General features: G+C 35.6%; 1 protein-coding gene across 1 annotated transcript in view; it reads left to right on the top strand.

The window, feature by feature from the left end:
* Positions 1–26,663, top strand: part of LOC127183107 (connector enhancer of kinase suppressor of ras 3) — a 65,302-nt gene that overhangs the window by 9,179 nt on the left and 29,460 nt on the right. Inside the window, exons 2-11 of the mRNA XM_051138925.1 lie at positions 3,290–3,453; positions 13,221–13,423; positions 14,065–14,152; positions 15,577–15,618; positions 18,757–18,876; positions 18,962–19,021; positions 19,197–19,265; positions 21,532–21,678; positions 23,165–23,286; positions 25,287–25,474. Coding sequence (XP_050994882.1) covers positions 3,290–3,453; positions 13,221–13,423; positions 14,065–14,152; positions 15,577–15,618; positions 18,757–18,876; positions 18,962–19,021; positions 19,197–19,265; positions 21,532–21,678; positions 23,165–23,286; positions 25,287–25,474 — 1,203 coding nt within the window. The remainder of the gene's footprint in view (positions 1–3,289; positions 3,454–13,220; positions 13,424–14,064; positions 14,153–15,576; positions 15,619–18,756; positions 18,877–18,961; positions 19,022–19,196; positions 19,266–21,531; positions 21,679–23,164; positions 23,287–25,286; positions 25,475–26,663) is intronic.

Here is a 26,663-nt window from a genome sequence, read left to right as displayed (position 1 = left end):
AAAGGCCTTCTGAAGTCAATCGATGCGTTTGTGTAAGAAAATATCTACATTTAAAACTGTAGGTTCACGAGAGAGTGGCGTTTCAGCGGATGACATAGGACTTAGGCACAGCGTAAGATGAGAAAATGCTAGTCTCGCGAGAACCAAGTTTTGTTTTCAGCAAAGGAAAACCAATCTGCTCTTGGCTTATATCGAAATCTTTCTTTAGAAATCCTTGTTTTGTACTTCTAATTCATGACTGGTGTCTTGTTTGGCTTTCTCCACTGTGCTTCAGCATTTGCCACCGTGTTCACCTACGTCATCCGCTAGAATGACATTTTTTGTATTTTTTGTGTAACAGTATAACAGAGATTTATAACCCATTGAATCACTTCAGAAGGCCTTTAATACCCCCCCCCACCCCCCCCCTCCCCAAACACACACACAATTTTTATGATGGATGGATGCACTTTATTGGACTTCAAAAAATCTGGCAGCCATTCACTGCTATTATAAATCTTGGAAGAGCCAGGACATTTTTTTATTTATCTCTGATTGTATTCATCTGAAAGAAGAAAGTTATTTACACCTAGGATGGCTTGAGGGTGAGTAAATCATGGGGTAATTTTCATTTTTGGGAAAACTATCTCTTTAATGCTTAATTTGAAGGCTTGCAGAGCAAGTGATCATGTAAACAGATCTCCACCCACAAACATCCTCTTTTATCTTCTGTTTTCTTCATCTTTCTCCTATGAACCGTGAGACTGTCAAACCTCTAAAATTGGAAGAGCTGGAAATAGAAATGCAGAGGAGACAGATTTTTTTTTTTTTTTTTCATGTACAGTTGAGGTCAAAAGTTTGCATCCTCCTTTAAGAATCTGCAACATGTTAATTATTTTATCAAAATAAGAGAGATCATACAAAATGAATGTTATTGTTTATTTAGTACTGATCTGAATAAGATAAAATACACATAATAGATGTTTACATATAGTCCACAAGAGAAAATAATAGTTGAATTTATAAAAATACCCTGTTCAAAATTTTACGTCCCTTTGTTTCTTAATACTGTGTTGTTACCTGAATGATCCACAGCTGTTTTTTTTTTGTTTAATGATAGTTGTTCATGAGTCCCTTGTTTGTCCTGAACAGTTAAACTGCCCGCTGTTCTTCAGAAAAATCCCTCAGGTCCCACAAATTCTTTCGGTTTTCCAGCATTTTTGTGAATTTGAACCCTTTCCAACAATGACTGTGTGAAAAATTATGCATTAAGAGGTGGGGGGTGAAAACTTTTTGAATTTGAAGATCAGGGCAAATTTAACCTATTTTGGTCTTCTGGGCCCTTCTTTCTGAGGGCAGGACTAAATGACAAAATATGATATTTAGGCAAAATAAGAAAATTCTACACATCTTCATTCTGTTCAAAAGTTTTCACCCCCTGGCTCTTAAAACATTTGTTGTCCTTCTGGAGCATCAGTGAGTGTTTAAACCTTGTGTAATAGTTGCATATGACTCCCTCAGTTGTCCTCAGTGTGAGAAGATGGATTTTAAAATCATACAGTCATTGTTAGAAAGGTTTAAAATACACAAAAAATGATGAAAAACCAAATAATCTGTGGGACCTGAAGGATTTTTTTGAAGAACAGTGGGCAGCTTAACTGTTCAGGACAAACAGGGGACTCATGAACAACTATCACTAAACAAAAAACACAGCAGTGAATCATTTAGGTAACAACTTTTATTGTTTTTATTTATTTCTTTATTTTATTATTACTTTCACATTTTTCTTAAGAGTTGATAAACTAGTCAAATAATTAATTGTGGATCCTTTTATTTTATTTTATTATTTTATTTTAATTTTGTATTTTATTGTATTTGTGTTTATTACTATTATTTATTCATTTGTTTACTAGAAGCTTCACCAAGGCGAATCCCTTGTGTATAAGCATATTCTGACTCTGATTTACTTAGCTTACTAAGTACTAAGCTGTCTCAGACATAACCTGCCTTTTCACTACACTGGTTTACAGACATCCACAGTTCATAGTCGAGCTTTAATCACCAAATGTGCATGTCAGTCAAACTGAATGGCACATGCCTGCATCCCTTGAGCTTCACCAGATTATTTAACACAGAAATACATTAAGAATTAGCAATAACAAAAGCTGATGTTAGTTAGCTCACACTACATGGTGAACTGTTATTGTTGACACTTTCTCATATGTGGCAGCTTTTCTCAGCCGGTTCCATTGACACTGTGTCTCTCTTTTTGAGCTCAGAAAATGCAGCTGTTGTCTCTCAGTAGGGGCGCTGAGGGTGGAGGGTATTCAGGAGTCCCTAACTTTGCCCTTTGACCCCTCTTTGCCTCCTTTCCTCGCTTTCTCTTTGATTTAAAAGGGGCGTCTACCCCCCACAAAGAGACACTTTTCATGCAGCAGCCTCGCAAACAGTGGACAGAAGGGTGTTTTGAGTTCACCTCCCCTGCTTCAGACAAAAAGTTTCAGCTAATATTCAGGGGGGAAAAAAGAGTGTCTGTGTCTTTCCCAGACTTGGTTTGCACAGTACTGTAAGTCTTTAGTCTGCTGGTGAAATGCGTTGAAATGAATCAAATGAGGGTGAATCTTAAAACATGTCCAGGTCATTTCTCTCCAAGATAAAAAGAAAATGTAGTAAAATGCATAGAAAATTAAAGATAAAATTTGCTGTAAGATTTATTTTGAAAATATTTTCAATCAGAAATAGAAATAGCTAGATTGAGAAGTAAACATTGAATTTTGAAGTAGAAGGACTTAAATATGTTTAAAATTCATTTTGGCATCTCAGCATTACATAAAATTGTATGAAAGTGTAATTTTGCCATCATTTGTACTGGAAAATCATACAATGAAAATAGGCAAAGTTGACAACAGACATCGTTCTTCAGCAAACACTTGCTGTACCATCTGTTAGACACAACTGTGTGTTGTGTGTGTGTTTGTTGAATTAATAACAGCATGACTGCATTTTCTCACACACATGGAGTCCAGTCACATAAACCATACATGTTTGTCATGTTGTGATCTCATAGGTCTTGCTTTATTTGTTTACCCTTATATAGCAATGATCTGTTCTCAGATCAGATAACTGGCACTTGTACATGAGAAATACTGATGGGCGGGACTTACCAGGCTAGCGCAAATGTCTTATATTGACTCAACGTCTCAGTGTTTGCACAGACGCTTGTGGTGTCAAAACACATGGATCCACACTCTCCCTGAAAGAGTTTCTTTGTGTTCTGCCTCTCATCCTTCACTTTCTGTCTGTCTCTCAGGGCTGGACGACAGTCTCCAGCAGTATATTCCCAACTTTGAGAGAGAGAAGATCAGTGGAGAGCAGCTTCTGAAGATTTCCCATCAGGATTTGGAGGAGCTGACGATGACCCGCGTCGGGCATCAGGAGCTGATTCTGGAGGCTGTGGATCTCCTCTGCGCACTGGTCAGTACTTCAGCTGCCCAACAGATCACTCCTGTCCAATCAGATGCCTTTTCCTGCCATACATCCAGTCAGATCTCTCAGAGAAACCTTGTCCAATCATATTTGTCTCCATCAGGAAGTATATATATATATATATATATATATATATATATACATATATATATATATAGGCGCTAACCTTTGCCCTACTTTTTTAGTATTTAGCCTAGGTCTATTGCTGCGTTATATATATGGGCCATATGGGCCAAACTGCTGTCCCACAACTAAAAAATAGATTTAAAAAGCATTTAAGTATTTAAATCTTAGATGTTTACTTCTACACTGTAAAAAATAAAAAACACAATTTGTTGAGTCAGCTTAAAATAATTTGTTACCATGCTGCCTTAAAATTTTAAATTCAGTCAACTAAAATAAGTTTAGTCAACTTGAAATGTTACGTTGTACTAAGTAACAACTTAGATATTTGTGTCTGCTAATTATACCCATCTTAACAGATGGGTAAGTAACCCAGCTGCCTTAAAATTTAAGTTGATTCAACTCAAATATCTAAGTTGTCATTTAGTATAATTTAACATTTCAAGTTGAATAAACTTTTTTTTGAGTTGACTGAACTTAAAATTTTAAGGCAGCCAGGTTACCATATATTTTAAATTGACTCAACAAATTGTTTTTTACAGTGTACTATCTATTGAAACCCACAATAATATTTAAAATATCAGTAAGCTAAATATATATATAATGTCATGATTTAGAGGGTACTTGCATTTGGGAGGTAGCTGTGCTGAATCCTAACCCCTAGATTTCAACTTATGAACATGAGCTTAAAATAATTTTCGCATTTTATTCATGTCACTACCAAAACGGTGTATGTTTTAGTCCATTGGCTGATACATTTATAATCAGAAAATATTCCTGTGTCCCTCTCTCTCATAGCTACATGGTGAGTAGATAGGCCCCATCATTTTGAGATAAATGTGATCAAAAGTATGAAAAATCTTTGTGTATCTTTAAGGAATGTCTCTACTGAACACCATTTTTCTATAATTAAACACTTTTTTGGGAGTTATTCCATAACATTTAGTTTTTATATGTGTACAACTGTTCAGAATTGTGCTAGCTAACCATGTAATCATTAGTATCTTTGAGCTAGCTTTAAAACTATTTAAAATTGTCACTACCGAAACAACCAGTGTTGCCAAGTCTGCAGTTTTCCCACAGAATTGGGCTCCTTTAACACTGTTGCTGCGGGTTGTTTTTGATGTCCGCGGGTTGAAGCAACCCCAATAACATCATATTTAGCTCATGAAATATGAATTTACCAGGCGAATCCTGACAAAAAACTATTATTTTATTTAAGTATTTAGTTTTGAGTAGCAATTGGGCAGGTTTTGTTTTGAAAACATCTTTGTTTTTTTCAGGTGTTATCCCATAAAATTTTCACTTCTGTAACATAAACAAGTCATCATTGTTTTGGTAGTGACAAAAAAGAACACATCATTCTAATGGGGAAAATAAACAAATTTTTAGTACTTTAGTATGCTTTAGTATCTGGGTTACAAATTCTGCGAAATGATGTGGTCGCTAACAAAACATTACTGTCACTACCGAAAATGTGCTGTCACTACCGAAACGGGATGTTTTTTCAAAAATAGAGTGTACTGAATTATCAACTAAGATGTTATGATAGTGTTTGGTTCAGTGTATATTCAAACTAATGAGTCCTTAAGTTTGAAATTAGTATGATCAACTTTTTGCCTTTTACAAAGAACAATTGGATTCAAAATACAAAAAATCTCATAAATCACACTCAAAATATTGTGTACATTTTAACTATTATTGATTTACCTCTGAATTTTTTTTAATAAAATAGAAAAAATATATATTTACAAGGAAGATGAAAATAAAATCATAATAGGTCGATATACCCCTTCTTATTAAAGTATATATTACTGTGTTTCGGTAGTAACAAATCTGGGGAGAGGACAAATATTCCAAAACTTTCTGAATATACAATATGAGAATTAACTTCACAGTTGCTAGAAATGTGTACTTTGGATATTATGCAAATTGCATACAATCAAAATTTGTGGAAAAAGACCATTTGTTCTTTTCAAGACGTTTCCAACTCTGACTTTGCACCAATGCTGTAAAATGTCCCATACTGTATATGCTATCCATAAATAAGACTGCATGCTATTCACAGTACATATGTGCTGAGCAACAGCATCATCTACTACAGAATGTAAGAGCCAATCTGATCATTCAGTAAACGGTTTGTCACACTAATTCAAGCCAGTAATGTGTCAACTGTTAATCTTTAGTCAGATTTCTTTTGTGGTTCATTAAAAGAATTGGCTCTGAAGAATCATCTGTTTGTGAAGTGGACTAAAGTGGTTGTGATATAGTTGTATCCAGTTATGCAGGAAACTGCATAACTGGATGAAAATAGTAATCGTAATATGCTACTGGATGAAAAACTGCTACAGAAATAGTAATCGTAATATGCTATTCCCAGCATTGCCATAGTGGTGAAAGCCAAGCACATCAGTTTCTCCAAAGAGCTTTGTTTTAGTGTCAATCAGGTTACATAAAGCTGTTATCATATTAAGAACTGTTTGGACACACGTAGCTTAACATTGTCACACCCTTATCTAGCACTGAAAGAGAAGTTACTCCCCAGCATGAGCTGTGTTATAGGTGGAGACTGCCGTGAACAGGAAAGCAGAGATTTCCTAAGCATTCCGATCAGCTGTTTTCTCTTACTTCCTTCCCAAGATTTCTTCTCGACTTCCCCCGCTCCCTTTTTTTTTTCCCCTCTCAGACAGTATTAATGACCATAAAGTGCACCTTAAAAACACATGGTGGATTAGAGGAACTATTCTGCCTGTATAGAAGGTTGTTTGTGTGTGTGTTTTTGTGTGCAGTTAGCAGACTCAAAGCTGTAGACAGTGCTGATTTTTATCGCAGAAGCCGTGCTAGCTGCCGCTCTGTCCCAACATTGTGGTGGATATGAATAGGGAGGGTCAGTTGGAACAAACAGTGTCCACTGAGTCCATTCAGAGTCTATTCTGTCAGGACAGGAGACTGACACAGGACCTTATAATAGGAGACTGCAACCTAAAGAGGCACTGATCAGATGCTTTCTGTTCTATCGACAGTTTTCTATGCAGTTTATTTGTATGTGAAATGGAACTTTCAGTAAGGAGGGGTATACAATATCTAACAACACCAATTGTGTCTTAAAGGGATAGTTTATCCAAAAAATTAAAGTTACATCATTACTTACTTCCCCTTCCAAACCTGTTGTACAAACATTTGTTAGGCAAAATTAATGAACCATATGGACACATTTGTGATATACTTTTTCTTTGTAAGATATTAGTATAATAGCTTTAATATTAGATATTTATTTAAATTTACCCATATTTGCATTATATATACCAATATGTATGGATATGAAATTACCAATAAATGTAAAAAAATTCCAAGGGGGTCATAAGATCACTTAGAATTATTTAAATTCATATATTATTATTATAATTAATATTAATTAATATAATTATTAATATAATAAATCTAACTTGGAACAAAAATGATGTTTTAAAGCTTTAAAAATGACATGAATTTTTTACCACTTTTAAAGTAGAAAAAATCTTTAGCAAATCTTACAATGAATATCCATTTTGTACATTATTGTACATATTTTACTGTATGTTATGTTGCGTAAATTCACTTAAAATGATTAATCTGGCTCTCAAATAATTCTATACTATTTTGTCTAAACAAAAAATAAATAAAACACTAGAATAGGCTTACATTTTTGATTTATGTATTTGAAATGCATATAAAATTTCCATCTATTTGATTAACTAATAAACGTGTAATTGTAATTAATACATAAAAAGAAACAGGTAAGATTTACACACTCAAATCAGTTAGTTAAAAATGTATGAGAATGAAAGAAATTGCATTTAATAATGATAAATATATGAATTTTGTTATTGTGTTTTCAGAGTATTATTACAGAAATCTTTCCTTTTTTATCCATTATATTTAATTATAACAAATATGCATTACGTTTTATATTTATTAGTTTATGTTAAAAATGTGTTGTCCAAACGGATGGAAATTTTATATGCAGTTTAAATGCATGTTAAATGTTAATGTATTAAATTAAATGCATTAAGTTAAGTTTTTAGTGTTTTATTTTTAATTTGTGTAAAATTGTAATATAATAATATCAGTAATATTACTAATATTATTGTATCCTTATTTTATGGTGTTTTTTGGAGTTTGGAGTTTTTTGGAACTAATCCTTTACATCCGTCTGTAATTGTATTGGAAGAATACACCTGCAGCAAACTTTGTGGTTTGGAGTTGCATGTTGGAGCTCTACCTGTCAGACCGGGTGGCTGTTCACCAGGATGTGGTTGAGAAAAGATTTACCTCAGTCATTTTCCATTTATTTTTAATCATCACCTGTTCTAAGCAGTAGTGAGCAGAGGAAGGGTAGCATTAAAAGCTGGAATAGACATTGCGGTGCTGAATTTGTGAGAGGTCAGCTCTAGCACTCGTGGGTAGTATGTTCTGGAAGATATCTCCTGGAGAGCAGGAAACAGATGTGACCCACCCACCTGTCAGAGAGCCCCCTGCCCAGCGCTCGCACACACAAACCCATACAGACAAACACACAGTCCAGCTAGTGCAGGAAAATATGTCACGCCATTGTTCCAGTAGTTTCCGCCCAGCGGATTGACTCGGCCTCATCTTAACTCTGTGTATCTGTTAGGTCTCTGGTTATTTTTAAAATCGCTTTCAGAAGTGTTAGAGGATGTGCTTAACTCCCCAACTCTCTCTGGCTCGGTTCCACTGCGGTAAAGTACCATAGTTTAGTACAATAGAAGACAGGCTCAGAAATATGTGTGATCCGTGGACACCATTTCATCTGGAATCCATTGCATGTCCATTGATAGAAGAGTCTGTGCAATTTCTAATGAAGCCAGTAATATTTTTTTATTTATATTTTTGTGGGGTCCAAAAGTCTAAGACCACCAAGGGAAGGGAAGCTGTATTTTCTAAATGACACTTTGTTGGCCAAGCCTGTTTCCACACAGATATGTATATATACATAAAACAGTTTCATTTATACATTTCTTGTACTTGGGATCTTGCCGTTTTGAAAAAAAAAGCGAATGGTCACGGATCAGCAATTTTTCATGTAAAAAACGGACTGTGCAGATCAAACCATTAGTCGTTGAGACTTTAAACTAGGAGGTATGGTAGTAATCATACTGCCTACAACATAAACAAGGCTCACCCCAATCGGCCTGACGGGGGCGCTACAGTGAAAATAAGTATGAAAAACTTAAACCGTCAGTTGAAAAACCAAACTTTTGCTAGTCCTTGGTTTTTCACCTGATCGGAACCAAACCAGTGAATATCAATAATTGTCAAAAACAAAACTTTCAGCTCACCTATCGCAAAAATGACGCCAAAACCAAGCTGTCAGCAAATGATTTCAACTCAGTTATTTTGTGTAATTTCCCTGGTGAAAAAAACAACGTATGCTGGTAGGTATGTTTTGATGCTGGAATGCTGGTTAGGTATGTTTTGATGCTGGTTTAAGCTGGTCCTTTGCTGGTTTATGCTGGTCATGTTGCTGGTTTATGCTGGTCCTTTGCTGGTTTAAGATGGTCATGTTGCTGGTCAAGGACCAGCATAAACCAGCAAAGGACAAGCTTAAACCAGCATCAAAACATACCTACCAGCATATGTATGCCAGTCACCCACCAAAACTTCATGCCTTCTGCAAAATATGTTTTATATAGTTAAAATTTAACATGGTTGCATTTGTGCAAGTGCATGGTGTGCGCCGCTCTATAAAGCGTGTGATGCAGCAGGAGTCTGAATTCAGTGATCATGTAAAGAGAGGCGCATTCAGTGCGATCACTTTGGATGTAGAGCCTGGTTTATACTAGCCGCATCAGCACAAGTGCAAAGGTGCGCGGCGCACCTATTGCGATTCATGGTTTTAACTACAGTATGTATATATATGACTTCATGTGTCACAACTGGGACTTGGTACTGTGCATTTTTAACTACTATTACTATTGTAATTTAGCATTTTTCAATTTTGATATTAAAGGGGTCCTGTTATGCTCTTTTTCAAAGTCTTGATTTTGTTTTGGGGGTGTACTAGAACATGCTCTCCTACTTGGTCTCAAAAGCATTATTTTTCACATAATTTACATTAATGCAATACCTTTCTCCCCAGCATGGCACAAATGGCTCAATTAGTTCCGGGTTTGATAAAGGCCCGCCTTCCGAAAAGTACAATGTGTTGTGATTGGTTAGCTGTTCCAGTGTAGTTTTGATTGGCAAACAGCTTAGACAGTGTTTCAGTCCTGCCACACCCCTTGCAAGGTCTGTGTACAACTGTTAGTGCAAACTAGATTAAAGTGATTCTTACGTTGTAAATATGGATATTTTTCTTACAAAAACACATCGATTTGCTACAGGAGGCCATTATTGACTCCCCAGAGGCTTGTGAGGCACTTTTTATTATGGATGGATGCACTTTTTTGGACTTATTTTGGACTGATGAAGAGAAACACTCATCTATGCCGTTCTAAAGTTTGGGAGTGGCAGGATAATTTTTAATATAACTCTGATTGGATTCATCTGAAAGAAGGAAGTCATATATGCATGGAGGGTGAGTAAATAATACGCTACAGTAGTGTTGAGTCCTATCGTCAGCCTGCGAGATCGCTGATACCTGTTATTATCGTGCTAATTTATTTAATTATTTACATACTTATTTTCATCGCCCGAAATCAGCTCCAGCGTAAGGCCAAAAACAGCCTAATGTTTTTAATATGACTTAGTTTGTATTTAACATGAGAACAGTTGAATAAAAACATTGTAAGTTACTAATTATTTTCTTAGTTAATCAACCCCCAACCATTTGAATTTCAGTGGGTGGGATTTATTTTAATGATATTCTAATAGGCCGCATTGTGACATCATAACATGCGGGAAAAAAAGGTTGTAGTCCAAAGAAGCCATTCGTTGTAGTTCTTGAAAAGAACCACACACTGACTAAAATTCAAAAAGTGAAAAAGCATAATAGGACCCCTTTAAATGTGAAATATTTGTGACTTTTAATATCTCACAATTTTAACTATGTCACAACAGCATCTTTGTCACAAATGGAACTTTTTATATTTCTTTTTTGTGACTTAATGTCTTGCGGTTTCAACTTTCTCTGACTTTCTTTCAGCTCCTGTCTGATCTTCTCATTAATTTCTCTCAGGTATTTTGGTGTCTGTATTTATGATTTTAGTGGCTGCAGATGTCTGAGACTAGCTGCCGCAGGGCAGAGTCATGCTTAACATCTGTCTGGCTGATTCACAACAAAATGAAAACTTGGTAATTTGCTTTCAAAATTTGCGCACATGCAGTACTGGCGTGTCAAATTGCATGTGAATTGCAATGTTAAAGGTGAAATGTTACAATTAAATGCATGTTCATTCAACATTCATTAGATCTTACAGTCTGTGAGAGATTCTGCTTTTAATTTCTATCACAATTATTCCTCCTCATCTTCGAGGAGGGCAGCATGAAATGAATATCTGGTGGATGGATTTCCCTTTATCATTCCTTTAATAATTCAACCATCATGAACTCATCAAAGCTAAAGCTTTGTTATAATTCAAAAACAACAAAACAAGATTCCAGAAGAGCACCTGCATCCTTTCTGAACTCACTGCAGGTTAATATTTCTCCCAAACACCTGTATTTTGTGTTATCGTAGCTGACCAGGCCAAAGTCTCTGCACTTTTTGGCCAACTTTAAGTCCATGCAGACAGTCGGTTGGTCGGTCAGTGTCTGGCTGGGTTTAGGGCAGAGACGGCTTTCTGGAATTCCTTTGAAGTCACGCAGTGACCATGTTCATGTGTCGACTCTGACCGGTGCGATGGAATGTGATGGGATTTTTAGCTGGAAAGGTTGTGAGAATGACCCAGGAGCTGTAGCCTCTGTCACATGACATTACAAATACCACATACTTCACATTTCATATCAGTAAAGTGGAAGATACATAAACGGAAACCACTTTAGTGTTTGATAAGCGAGGCATTTATTAGTGGTACTTGTTAGCATCACTTATGTTATTACGTATAGTTACGGTTATGGATTTGAACAAACCATTTAAACCTAAGTTTTAAACTTCAGTTTATTTCACAAGTAGAGTACTTCAAATCTTAAAGGAACAACAATTCACAAATAATTTACTCACCCCCTTGTCATCCAAGATGTTCATGTCTTTCTGTCTTCTCATAAGAAAGTATGTTTTTGAGGAAAACATTTCAGGATTTTTCTCCATATAATGGACTTCATTGGTGCCCTGATTTTGAACTACCAAAATACAGTTTAAATGCAGCTTCAAAGGGCTCTAAACGATCCCAGCCGAGGAGGAAGGGTCTTATCTAGTGAAACGATCAGTGATTTTTTTTCAGAAAATAAAAATTTGTATACTTTTATGCACAAAAGCATGTGTAGCACAGGCTCTGGGATGCACATTCACATACTATTGAATCACGTCGGAAGGTCACGTGGACGTAGGTGTAACCACAGACCCAGTGTTTACAAACCGAACGCACCAAAACTAAGAAAGTGCAAGTCAAACGTTATTTACAAACAAAGAGGTACAACGATGTTGGACGATTCTGAAGTTGTAGAAGAAAATAAGATGGAGTTTTTCAACATACTCTGGCTTTTTGAACCGATGTACACAAACGATGAGCTTGTGGTGATTCGAAGACGTGATTCGTAGTAGTGATGGGAGTTCGGTTCATTGTACCGACTCTGACCTTTGAGTCTCGTTCAGCAAAATGAACAAATCATTTTGTTGAGTCATTTCATTCATTTTAGCAAAATCAGCATCATGTGACAGCCCCATAAGATGAACAAACGACTCGAAAAATCCGAACGCTCGAAACAGGTGAACTAATTCCAGTACAGAACCTAATAGGATGTTGCGCATGCGCGACTGAACGAATCACTCCCCGAGACGACTCGTTCTTCCCAAGTCACATTAAAGATTCATTCAAAATGAACGAATTGTTCAAGAACAACCCGTGGACGCGCATCCCAGAGCCTGTGCTAGACAAGCTTTTGTGCTTAAAACTTATACAAATTTTTATATTTCGAAAACAATGACTGATCTTTTCGCTAGACAAGACACTTCTTCCTCGGCTGGGATCATTTAGAGCCCTTTGAAGCTGCACTTAAACTACATTTTGGAAGTTCAAATTCAGGGCACCAATGAAGTCCATTATATACAGAAAAATCCTGAAATGTTTTCCTCAAAAAACATAATTTCTTTACGACTGAAGACAGAAAGTCATGAACATCTTGGATGACAAGGGGGTGAGTAAATGATTTGTAAATTGTTGTTCTGGAAGTGGACTTCTCCTTTAAAAGTATATTTTTAAAAACTGCACTTTATGTACAGTTAAATCTAAGGTAGGCTAAAGTATACAATCAGTATCTACAGAATATCTCTCTCTGTTTCTATCTTTCATAGAAACTTGGAATTGGGCTCTCTCAGTAAGCAACCATCCAAAACTCCCTAGCAAAAGCATAGCAACTTGCTAAAAACACTCATAGCACTTTGGTTACACCCAATACCCTAGCACTGCATCTTTAGACGTAAAAATCTAGTTTAATCTAAAATGACTAATGCAAATGCTTATTTGTTATTGCAGAACTGTGGCGTGGAGACTGATAACTTGAAGACTCTGGTGGGTCAGATGCGAGCAGCATCCAACAACTTGCACAACTGTGCGTCAGAGCGCAGGAAAAACCCGTCTTATGATGGAGGAAGTCCAAACAAACCACCTAACGTGTTCCTCACCGCTGTGGTGGAGCTGATAGGGGCTGCCAAGGGCATGTTGGCCTGGCTTGACAGGTATGTGAGATTTACACACAAGCACACTCTTTCTTTCTCTTACAGACTTCACCTACAAGGAATGTTCCAGACACTTTGGCTAAGATCATGTAAAGGCTGTTGGAAGTAATGTTCTTAAAATAATGCTAACAGAACATCTTGTTAATATTATTATTCAATAAAATTCTTGAATGTCCTCAAATGTAGATTTATTTGAATGTTTAGGATTTAATTTGATGCTAAATTAACAGCTTTGGCTAACATTATGCAAAGAATGTGTAAATGTTAGGATCAAATATTAGGATAGTTCACCAAAAATGAAAATTCGGTTATCATTTTCTTATTCTAGAAATGCCATGTAATACAGAGGGCCTTGAAAGTCGCTGACAGGGTTTTTAAAGGACTGGGAATAAATTTCAACATCACATTTTTACTGGCATCTGTTTCACCAACTATTGTTTTTGTTTTTTGAGTTCAGTCAGTACACCCTAAATCTTTCCTTGTGATGTCATGCAGACTGCTGACATACAGACACACACGTACATATATACGTACACTGCATGTTTGGGCTTGAAACAATACATACCAGAATTCATGGACGTGTGAACATCTCATGAGCGTTTGCATGAGTTACACTTTGTTCTCTTTGTTTTTGTCTGCAGGACTCCACTCACAGGAGTCAGTGATTTCACCTCAACCAAAAACAAGATCATTCAGCTCTGTCTGGAACTGACCACAACCGTCCAGAAGGTTTGTTACTGTATTCATCAGCTTTGATCTGATAATAAAAGCTTTGCAAGCATTCAATGCACACCGAAAAAAAAATGGTAACATCTAAATGAACTACTTTTATTAAAGTCAAAATTTATTTGACATTACTCAAGCAAATTATATACATCAACATGCACACAATTTCATTCACCAAGTTTGTATCAAACTAATAAAAAAACATTAAAAACTGTATTATAATAATAATTTATTATTATTAATTAATTAATTTTGTAATTACTTTTATAATTGATTTATTATTTTTATAAAAAGGTAATTAAATGTAATGCACATCTTGCCAGAGTTATTTTTGTTAACTAAAACAAAAATCAGAAAATAAAAATACTTTTGTTACTTGAAATAAAATAAACACTAACTTTAATAAAATAAAAATATAGTGGTTGCCAAAGTACTAATGTATTAAAGTCACTAAAACTGAAATAAATAAATAAAAATAAATATATATATTTATTTAAATAAAAATAAATCAATCAGAATTTGACTTTTTTCCTGGATTGACCATTAAGAAAACAGACTGACCACTTCCTGAGACACATACATTAAATCCTATTAAATTAAAATGTCTACCCTAGTAAAAAAGTAATAGACATATCGCTTGAGACTTACTGATATAAAAAATTATAATTAAACTTTGTTTGGAGTGCTACTTGTGCACAATGCACATTGTTTTAATATTAGGCCTAAAATATGTTTTAATGTCACTATTGATGAGGATTGAATGATCTTTAAATAATATAGGCCTTTAAATAAAAAATATTTAAAGTGTATATTTATTAGCTGCATTTAAACACCTGTGTCCTGTGTGAACAGCCTATATGGTCATGGTTAGGAGGATTGTTTGTTTTATAACCGAAAATGTAAACAAAATTTAATTAAAATAGTAATAGTCATTTGTAAAAATGTCAGTTGATTAATTACATGCAACCTCTTCAAAGGTAAAAGCAAGAGTTTCTTTCAAAAACAGCATTTCAAACTTTTGAAGAGTTGTGCATTAAGGTATGTCTTGATGAACTCTTTAAGCACACAGATGTCTCCTGAAGCACAGAGAAACATATGGTTTTACTGAGCCGGAGCTCAGTGGGGTTGGGCGGCTCATAACTATGATCGATGTCTCAGCTATGTTTTTGCTCTTCATAGTCTCAAGCGCCACAACCCTCAAACTCTGCAGCAATTATCCCGTCAAACGTGTCTTTAAATCATAATTAAACAGTGGCGATAGGCCGTTCTCCATCTACTTGTCGGCACATTCCATATTTCGAATCCTCATATTACATTTCTTAAATATTTTCTTTGGTATTTTGATTTCATGTTTACCATTCCATATTTTCCTGTGGGAACTCAACGTAATGTGGCATCTCATGCGAATCCTCCCTTTATAATTGCAGGACTGCGCAGTGTTTGAAATGGAGGAGAAGATATTAGAAGTGGTAAGTCTTGCCGTCAGTTATTTTACACACAGCATATTTATCATTCGGGCATGCAAACGTCTCTCAGGTCAGAGATTCAGCTGTTATCTGTGATGCATTTGGGTTCATTGTAAGTGTGGAGATGCAACTCTATTGTTCAGTTCCTCAGGAACCACTGGAACGTCCTGTTGCAGATAACAGTATCTCACAATCTCCATTAAAGGAATGTTCCGGATGCAATACAATAATTTCAAGCTTGTAAAAACAAGCATAAATTGGGTTATACTTACAATGGCAGTCTGTAGGGCAAGGCATTGCAGTGGAATGAATGTTAAAATACACATAATATACAAAATGCTCATATTTTAGCTTATTATTCAGTGTGTGTATTATGCAGATAAGTTATAATTTTTAGTTGATGTTATTTATAGTATCTCAGCCTTCAAGGCCAACAGGATAGAATAAGTAATAATCAAGTTTCCATAATGATGAGAAATGCCATCAGTTAGTCACTCCAATATCACTTTAAAATATGTTGTTTTGGACCCCACTGACTTCTATTGTATGGACAAAAACATGTCATGTCATGTCAAAAGAAAGTCATGTAAGTTTGGAAGAACATAAAACAGAGTTTTCCTTTTTGGGTGAACTATCCCTTAAAGTTCCAGTCTGACTGTGCAGTGTCTATGTACAAGTGTTGGTACCTTATTCTGATAGGTAGCATTATTTGTTAGAACACTGGAAAGTGAAACATATGGAGCTGTAATTATAACTGTGTACGAAAATGATTAGAAGTGCTCGCTGTTTTACCGCCTCTGGTGTCCATTCCTGTTGGAAACTGCAGTGATATATACATATTAGTACGTATTTTGCGTCTCAAGTTCCAACAGGTACATTTTCGTCATGAGACCAGGCTGTCATTGTTAGAACCGTTTGGCCCGATAGTGGAAAAGCAGCTTTATTTTTGCACAGTTCCTTGCACAATACTCCTCATAGTAAAGTACAAAGTAGACAGTACATAGGTAAAAAAAAAATAATATATACGATTTGACATTTTCATCTCATTATCATTTTCATATGTATGGCTTTTCTGACATAGTAAACGTGCTTGGAAGCCCACCTGGTACAACACTGTACTTGCAATGCAAAGCACATGTTTAGGAGTCCCGTGAAATGAATCATGATAAAAGAGGGTAACACTTTAGACATTCTACTTAACAGTAAGTAACAACTGCAACTGCATGCCAACTAGTCATTGGAGTATTAGTAGACTGTCTGCTTAATATCTTCTAACAGTCTTCTAAACTTTGCAAGTATATGCCAACTTATTCTACTAACCCTAAACCTAACAGTCTGCTCTGAGAGTTAAAAGAGAAGAGAACAAAGAGAACAAAATCATCACTTCCTAACAAACCGGCGTTAAATATGACTAAGAAAATAGAATCCACTAATACATTACTTGAGTGAGCAGACGAAACACAATAAATATAAATGCGGTCATTGCTTTCGGAGGTGTATGCCAGCAGTTTTGAGTCATGTAAGACAGTTCTCGGAGGCAATTATACAGAAAATCCTTTGAAAACAGACTTTGCCAGTGAATTTTAGAAATACTGTAACATTTCAGATACTTTGCAATGGTATCGGTCTACTGGTAGGTCCAATTATGCCTTCCCATTGTGCAAAGTCACTTTATTTGGCAAAAGCATTTCATTCTCCCATTACTTGCAACCCTTTTTCACACAAGTAAAAACCACCTTAAGCAAGCATAAAAAAATTGCGAATTTAGTTTTTTTTTTTTTTTACCCAAATTTGGCATTTCCATCAATCGTTTCTGATGAAATACTTAAAAATGAGCATAAAAACAGGGTTATGGAAACATAGCTACTTTCAACCAGGTAGTGTAGAGAAGTGGAAAATTTTTAAACAAGCAGTAATCATTCAGCACCAATCACAGGACATTTAATTTGCAAACTAGTATTTATATACAACAACCAGTTTTAGCGCCACTCACTGGATATTTTTCTGTGTGTGTCATGAAGCATGGAAGAACCAATATAATAATACATTTTGGCTGCCCAAGATTTTTCTGGTCGACTAGTAGTCATTCATTTTAAGCATTAGTCGACTATTAGTCGCATGTATATTAACCCATATAAATCCTAATAATGAGCCTTTTATTTCCTACATAACCTAATAAGCCCTCAAGTGCACACAAAAAAAAGCTTGCCACAGCGCACCGGCGAATAATATCATTATGATGGGTCAGGGAATAACAGCAAGGAGACTGCATTAACGTTTTAATAATTTATTACTAAACTAGTGCTTTCTTTGTTTTCGGGTTAAGAGATGAAGTCGGCGACACTGACTTCAGTAGTGATGCACTTGTATGCATGCTTCATACGCATTATATAATCTGAGAATATTTGTTTTCTATTCGAATTGGTTCATGTAGTGTACACAGAGTATCAAAGAAGTTTTGTGCTCAAGTTCACGGAGACTGAGACAGCAGAAAGCTCATCCTGTTTGCTTTCATTATTTTACAAAAGCACAACGTTTTGCTGTTATTCTGAGTGTACACAAATTAACGTATAGTCGAAAGATTTACAAATTCGAAAGATGTATTACTTTTATCAGTATGACCAAAAATGCCGGAATATTATAAGAGCAAGTGACCACACCGGCGTCTCTATCTGTCATGCAGCAAAGCTACTGTTCAGTTTTCACACTCTGCACAGACACTTTAATAGCGCACATTTTTCTAGGTTAACATTAGATTGAGCGGCCATGTAAAGTTGCTACTACATTCAGATGAAAAGCCATAGTTAAGGTTGATGAATGATAGGCGATCATTTGGATGTCCTGCCCGATGTACTGTAGTACCACATAGACCAGCCGTTAACGATCTGTCCGTCACAGACTGTGTGACTTCGCCACTTCCTTTGGAATTCAAAATTTTTTTTCTATGACTAATAAAATTTTGGCCAACCAAGCCCTTTTCTTGTCGACTAATACTTAGTTGACTATTAGGGGGCAGCCCTATAATTTTTTTTTCAGTGAGCCTGGATTGTCCATATCAGTCACTTGCGAATTCCTGCAGTCCTGTTATTATGACCAAATGAATCATAAATACCATAACACTATTCTTTCTGTTAATTTCAGTCACAAGTTTTGACCGGAATTTGTGATTCCACCATGAGGATGACCTCTGACCCATTAAAGAGTCAAATGACCTGTTTGGAAGAAGTCACCATCAGTAATATTAAAGCAGGCGAGGGACTGGTGAGTGTCAACAGCTTTCGCACATTTCTACTGGTTGGTGTTGTTTTGCTTTAACAACTGCATATTGTTTGCTTTTTTTTTAAAGGGAATGTATATCAAATCCACTTACGATGGGCTGCACGTCATCACCGGAACCACAGAAAATGTGAGTCAACAGAACAACAGATCGCTTTGACTTGTTGTTTGCTGCTAATGAATCAATGTCCAGCATCATTCAAGCCACAGCCTGTGATTAATGGATTGCCAAGATCCATAAAAAACAGAGTTCACAAGCATTGCTTCAATTGATTCATGACGTCTGTCTGTGTTTCACCCTTCAGTCTCCAGCAGACAGAACTCAGAGGATTCATGCAGGCGATGAGGTGATACAAGTCAACAGACAAACAGTGGTGAGTCCATCCATCTGTCACATGATAGTGAGGAGGATTATGGGTAATTGTTCTGTCCTAAAAGAGTGAAAGGAGGCAAGATGGTGAGCTTTTGTGTTGGACTGAGTAAACCTGATCCATGGGAGAGAATGGGAGATATGGCAGTGCTGAAAGGCCTTTTAGATAACCATATTGTTATGAACACCTTTATCATTGTTTTGCATCAGTGCTGTTTTTTATTCACCTCATATTTACAGAGAAAGCATTGGGTTGGTGCCGACCCATTTGTGTTTGTACAACATAAAGCTAATCAGACTACATTTGCTCAGCTACAGTAGGATCAACTTTCCCCTATTTATTTCCAGGTTTCAATTCTATGAAAGTCCACTCTTGTAAAAAAGAAGTGCACTTAATTGTATTGACTATACACCTGTAGTATATATATATATATATAATTTTTTTATAATTTTTTTTTTTTAAATGTGCTTGCAGATGACATAATATAAATGAAGGAAAGGCCACTTAAGCATACTTAGAGTACACTTTCATGACTATGTTTCCTAACACACTTAATTACACTTTGAAAACATGTACTTTGCAATTATAAGTTAGCTAAAAGTTAAAATACATGTTAAATCTTTGTTGTAATGATCTTTTGTAATGTTTTGAAGAAGTAGGCTATACTTATTTTATTGTCTTGACTAACATACAGCACATTAAAAGTTATATATTTAATTAGGGCCCGAACACCTGTGGAGGACCCTTTTGGAATTACTCAGTTTCTTCTTCCTCTTCTCCAAAATGAATCACATTTTTAAGTGCTTCTCGAGCTATGTTTAACATACACGCACGAAATTGGGTAGACACATATAACACACCAGTACCTACAAAAAAGTCCCTCGGTACGAAGTCCGAAACTCAACAGGAAGTCTGTTTTTTTTAATTTTCTCTGTAAGTTTTGTGCTGTCTTTGGCATTTTCAGGCGCTGTATTTAAACAAATTTGAGATTTAAACAGATCTACACCAAATTTGATCAGTCTAATCTAAAGCCCTTTGTGACGTTAAATTGCAAAAATCTTGAGTTTTCGTTAAAGGGCGTGTCCGTGGTGGCCTGACAAACTTTGATGTTTCACCATGAAACAGGACGTTGTTATAATTCAGGCATACAATGTCCAATCTGCACCAAAATTCACATGTTTGATAAGAGTCCTTTCCTGAACACATGCCCTATTCCCATATTCACGTGCTGCCAACAGGAAGTGGCATGTTTTATGCTCTAACGAACTCCTCCTAGAGATTTAATGACATCAACATTATATTTGGTTAGTCTACTCTGAAGGCCTTTGTGATATTAAATTGTGAAGATCTTGAGGGTGTGTCCGTGGCGGCCTGACAAACTTTGATGGTTCGCCACGGGAACAGGAGTTGTTGTAACTCAGCCATACAAAGTCCAATCTGCCCCAAATTTCACACATTTGATAACAGTCCTGGCCTGAACACATCTACAGGCCAATATTCTGTCATAATCATAACTTCACCTGCTAGCAACAAGAAAAGTTTTGTTTTACACTAACTTGACATGCAATGTCCGATCAGTCCCAAACTTCGCATGTTTGGTAAGAGTCCTGGCCTGAAAACATCTAAATGACAATATACAGTTATAGTTATAGGCCCCTTTGGCAACAGGAAATGTCATGTTTTATACTAAGTAAAATATGCAACGTCCAATCTGCCTGAGTCCTGGCCTGAAGACATCTGCATGACAATATGCAGTTATATTTTCCTAAAGCCACCGGGTGGTGATGAGCCCAGGTGCGAGGGCCCTTTCAACGCTGCTTGCAGCTTTAATTATTTAATTGTATTTTTAACTACAGTGTCTTATCTAATATTACAATTACACTGAACACATTTTAAATTGACTAAATTACAGCTGTATTATTACAAATAAATACATGTACATTGTAAATACATGACATACAAGTTTCAGTAGAAACAACATCATTAGGTATATTTTAGTTTATTTTTTAGAGAAAAAAATCTGTTATAAATAAAATAACTTTCAAAAATGCTAGTCACATGTAGAGACAAAAATCACATTTATAAAAAATAGTGGCAATTGTGAAAAATAAAGTTATTTATTGAAAAAAATAAAGTATATGCAATTATAAGAAATAAAATCACAGTAACAATAAATTAAGCAATTAAAAGCAATATAGAAACAGTTATGAGAGTAGTTACATAATTGTAGATACAAGAAATAAAGGCAGATGTACTGCTTTCTTCTCAGGTGGGCTGGCAGTTGAAGAATCTGGTGGAAAAGCTCAGAGGAGATCCTCAGAATGTGACACTGATGGTGAAGAAAAGACCATCAGGTACTTGTGGCTTCACACCCGCACCGCTGAAGAACATGCGCTGGAGACCCCCTGTCGTCCAGGTACTGCCCTCATTCTCCTACAGTCCAGCCTCTCAGGATGCTTTTTGTACAAAAAATGTACCATGATTTATTAAGCAGCACAGGCATCAACATTGATAATTACTTAAATGATTCTTGAGCAGCAATTCAGCATATTAGAATGATTTCTGAATGATCATGTGACCCTGAAGACTGGAGTATTCAAGCTCTGCCATCACAGAAGTAAATTACATTTGAAAATCTATTCAATTTAAAAACAGTTATTTTAAGTTGCAGTAATATTTCACAGCATTATAGTATTTTTAATCAAATAAATGCAGACTTAGTGAGCAAAAACATTTAAAATTCTTACCAAACACAAACTTTTGAATACTAATGTAGATTGTTTGTAGTTAGTAGTATGCAAATGACAGCTTGTAAGGCGTTTAATATACTGTTTCTCTGTGTTTCACATCTGGACAAAGTCCATGAACTTTCATTGTTTCAACATGAGTGGATGGGTCAACATGCTTTGCATGGGTGTTGCAGAACTAAAACAATGAAACATTTCTTCCCCTCCACACAAACACACACTAAAAAGCCTTTGAAAATGCATATTGATGTCACACATCTTCCACAGCTGACTTGTGCTGATTAACAGCAGTTAAGATTGCTGGACCAGCAGCAGGGTTGCACATCAGGATGTGTGTTTCCACCTGATTAAACTCCCGGTCCAAATGTCACACAGCCATTGATTTTAGAAATACTGTAGCTAATATTAGTCCATATGGACTCTCCCAAACTCCTCGCTATTCTTTTAAAGGTCAGACTGTAGGCTACAGCTCAAGAAAAAAAAGATTTTCCTTCACTAAAAAAACATTATTAATGTAAAAAATCCATGATAAAGAGGTGCTTTGATTTGTGTTATGAACATGAATGTTATTTGAGGAGAGGTGTGACTTATTTTTACAAACTACATATAAGCCCATAGCACCTATGCATAATGCATAAACATTACGGCGGCAAGTTTTGCACAGACAAGCACCACTCACATTTCAGAAAGTGTGAAAACTTGGTTTACATAATGCACCTTTCAAAAAATGAAAGCCTTGCTTGCCAACAAATGTGCTTCTTAATATCTGTTTATGTAATTCACATAATCCTTACAGGAACTTGCTGAGTGTAAAGACTATTATCTTGGATTCTTAATGTGGGTTTAAGTCCATTCTTGCCCTAGCAAAATCTATGATTAAAGGCTTAAAGAAAGTCTACGTTTAACCAAAAATGGACAAGTCCTACAAAATAAAGCAAAATACTTCAATACAAAGTGTCTTGTAGTAATTTGGTGTTGAGATCAGAGGTCTATGGATTCAGAGTGAAAATAATAAGCTCTGTGATCCAACTAATCTCATATAAAGGATTATATAAGATGTAATTTAGCACAGGTTTTTTAGTTTTTCACAGCTATCATATGTAAATATATCTTAAACCGGGCAGAATAATGAACTAATCATTTTGTTTGTTTTAGAGCCCATCGTATGTGCCTGCCGCCCAGCCATCCAGAAATCCTGTGCAAATCAAACGTCCGGAGAAACCTGCAATTTTAGATCTCTATATTCCTCCTCCTCCTTCCATGCCATATAGCCCACGGTCAGTATGTGTTTCTCTGATAACGTATCTCCTTCATTAACTCAATTACTCTGTGGCTCTGTTCCAAAACATACTGTAGTGAGCTGCCTTGCAGTACATTATAAATTCTAAGCTCACCTATCTCAAAGTAGACTTTCAGTTTTTATCATTGTCCAGTGTCTGCGCTATTTTTCTCTAGAATTTATGACTGACTAAAATGTGTTATACTCATTTAAACTAGAGTTGTGAGAATCTCTTCATCACACAAATGCTTGTCAATGTGGCTGTTTGAATTATTGTCTCCAGTAGTTTGTTGTTGGTCCATCTCACTGCCAGGTGAAGTTACCACCTTGTGAAAACAGTTTTTAAAAAATCAAGCCGCATGTGCAAACTGAGCGTACAGAGTATTTAGAAAAATTGGTCGTACGCTATGCAGATACTAGGGGAGCACGGGGTACAACCTAATACTTTTGAATTTCTCAGTTTGTGTAAATCCATGTGGGGTTCAGAGTATAATTTTTTATCCATGTAAATTTCACACTTGTCTAGTACAAATATGTCACTTTGTTTCTTAATTACAATGTATATGTTTTTAGTTATTTACCTCAAAAGAAAGGAAGTGATATGTGACAACATGCCCTGTAGGCGGGGTACATTGTAACATGTGAGGGGCACATTGTAACATGACCGTATGACAGCTTAAAATGTTTAAAATGTATAAAATAAAAATATACACAACAAACTAAAATATTTTGTCAATAAAATAAAATGATTCACTTTTTCACATAAAATAACTGATTTAATTTTTGAGTTTCACAATGAACACATCGCAACCATGCGTGGGGACGGCCCTGATCGCAAAACACAGCTATGCAGTATAGTTCAAAACAATGTGCACAAATAGATAAAACACATTCAGACTTTCCAAAAAACACTCCTCTGCCTCCAAACACAGCTCTCATAGAACACAAGACAAAAATGAGCCAAAATGCTTTTCTTGAAATAATAATTTCTCAACATTTAACATCAATTGTCAGTCTTTATTCACCTGTTTCTTGTGGTTTCTTATTAAAATCCATAAAAGTAAATAGTGAAAATGACATTGCTAATGTTATACAATAGCATAGTTTAATAATAGCGGGGCAGATTGTAACGCAGTGTTACAACGTTCCTCATCAGCGCGACTGATGAAAAATTTACTAAAGCCAGAAATTTACTTTCACTATGTTAAAATAAATATTCGGCAATATCTTCAAAAGGCTTTTGAATTTTGGCGCACTTTTTTCTCTGTATAGTGTTGCTTTGGCAACTAGTGAATACCTTAAATTTGGTTATGCTAGCATGTGTGGAAATATTTAAACCATGTGTGTTACAACTAACCCCGCGTTAGTTTGTGCCCCGTGCTACAACGAAATTTACACTATGTGCACTGTTCACATACCTTAACGTACTGCAATGTAAAATGGACTTTATGTGACGTACACTGGAGACTCTAATTACATTTTTTATGTTAGCATTTGCTAAGCTAATGACACTACTGGTGTGTTCAAGTCATGTTAAAAAGATCATATTTACACCACAAAGATGTAGTTATGAGTTGAAAGGAGGCTTTCGAGTTGGGGACGTGTAAGACATATTACAAAGCAGTGTCTGCATCAATGGTAAATTTGTCAAAATTAACATTTTTTCCCCATTTACAATAAAACTAGCTAAGTGTCATGTACAAATACAATTGTGACTGAATAGATACAGTAACGATTCAATTTAACAGGACCTTCATGAATTGCTTAAAAAGCAAAAACAATCATAATGCATGTTCTTTATTCATCGTTTTGTACAAGTTGGGTTGTAGAAAACTTGCTGGATTTTTTTGTAGAAAAGGTACATTGCCTTCTTGCTTTGGGCAAAGTGACTTGAACACACCTGATGTCATAATTATGTCTTCCTCACTCATGAATACAAACTTTACACTTTTCTTTTAACTTTGTCAGTAATGCTTCTTTATCTCTGTATGTGTGTAGGGATGCAGAGACGAGTGAATATGCAGGTGTAAAGATGAGACCAAAAGGTTCAGAGTCGCCCAACTCATCTTTGGATTTAGCTAGTAGACGGCGGTCAAATATCAGCGACTACAACAGCAAACCTAGCGTAAACCCAACGGAGGTCGCCGTCCCACAAGCGCGGCTGAGACAGCGGACCCCATCTAGAGGTCAGTACCTGTTTCGTTTGTAACATCTTCAAAGTAGCCTCACTGATAACTCGTGATTAGACAGACAGCAAAATTCACTTTTGTTTTTCTCAAATCTGTTTGTTGTTTATAATCTGAACAGCAGAAAAAATATATAGTGATAGGAAAATGTCTTTCTATTGAACTGTTAGGCTACATGCAGTAACAAACAGAATGGCCAGTTTGGTCCACTTCATGAACAAATGCAAATGCTAATGCAAAGTTTAAATAATAAATGGTTAATAATAAATAATAGAAAAAAACTCACCACGAGTTACTGGTTTGAATGAGTCTGACAAATCCTTCACTGAATGAACTCATTACTGAATTACTCATTACACTGAATGAGTCATTGCTAAAGCAAGTTGTTAGTGAAAATCAAATTAATACCCAGCCGACAAAAATAAAATTTTTGGGAACGAAAGTGTTGTGAATGTTGTGAATGTTAAACTTAAAAAAAAAAGAATGTTAGATGAATATCCAACTAAAATGTTACAGAAATAAAACATTCTATAAACAACAATGTATAAATAATGTTTTTGAGAACATTATTAAAGACCAGATAACTTTGAACAAATGTTATACTAACATTTAGTGTTGACATTACTGGAAGAACGTTTGTTCATAATTTTGAGAGAACCTTGCAAGAACATTGACCAAAATTCTGAGAACGTTCCTTGTTATCTGGGTAGCATTACTGACTGATTGTCCAGTTAAAGGAGAAGGTCACTTCACATGAAATTTCCTGATAATTTATTCACCCCCATGTCATCCAAGATTTTAATTTCTTTCTTTCTTAAGTCAAAAAGAATTTAAGGTTTTTGAGAAAAACATTCCAGGATTTTTCTCCATATAGTGGACTTCAATGGTGGCCAATGGGTTGAAGGTCCAAACTGCAGTTTCAGTGCAGCTTCAAAGGGATCTTACACGATCCCAGCCGAGGAATAAGTGTCTTATCCATGGCTCTACGCTTACTTACAAAATTTCAGGAGCACCTTCTAATCAATAATCAAAAAATCTGATCAAAAATTAGCCTTCCTATTACAAAGTGATTTACAAGGGAATTTTGTTTTTACCTTTGTAATGGCAATTTTCTAACTTTATTAAAAGTATGTCATCTTTAATGTAATTTTTTTTTAAATATATATATTTTATTTTTAAAATTTCTAAT

This window comes from Labeo rohita, chromosome 20 (assembly GCF_022985175.1).
Source record: "Labeo rohita strain BAU-BD-2019 chromosome 20, IGBB_LRoh.1.0, whole genome shotgun sequence".
Classification (NCBI taxonomy): domain Eukaryota; kingdom Metazoa; phylum Chordata; class Actinopteri; order Cypriniformes; family Cyprinidae; genus Labeo; species Labeo rohita.
The sequence above is the reverse complement of the archived record's forward strand: the minus strand, read 5'-3'. Positions and strand labels throughout refer to the sequence as shown.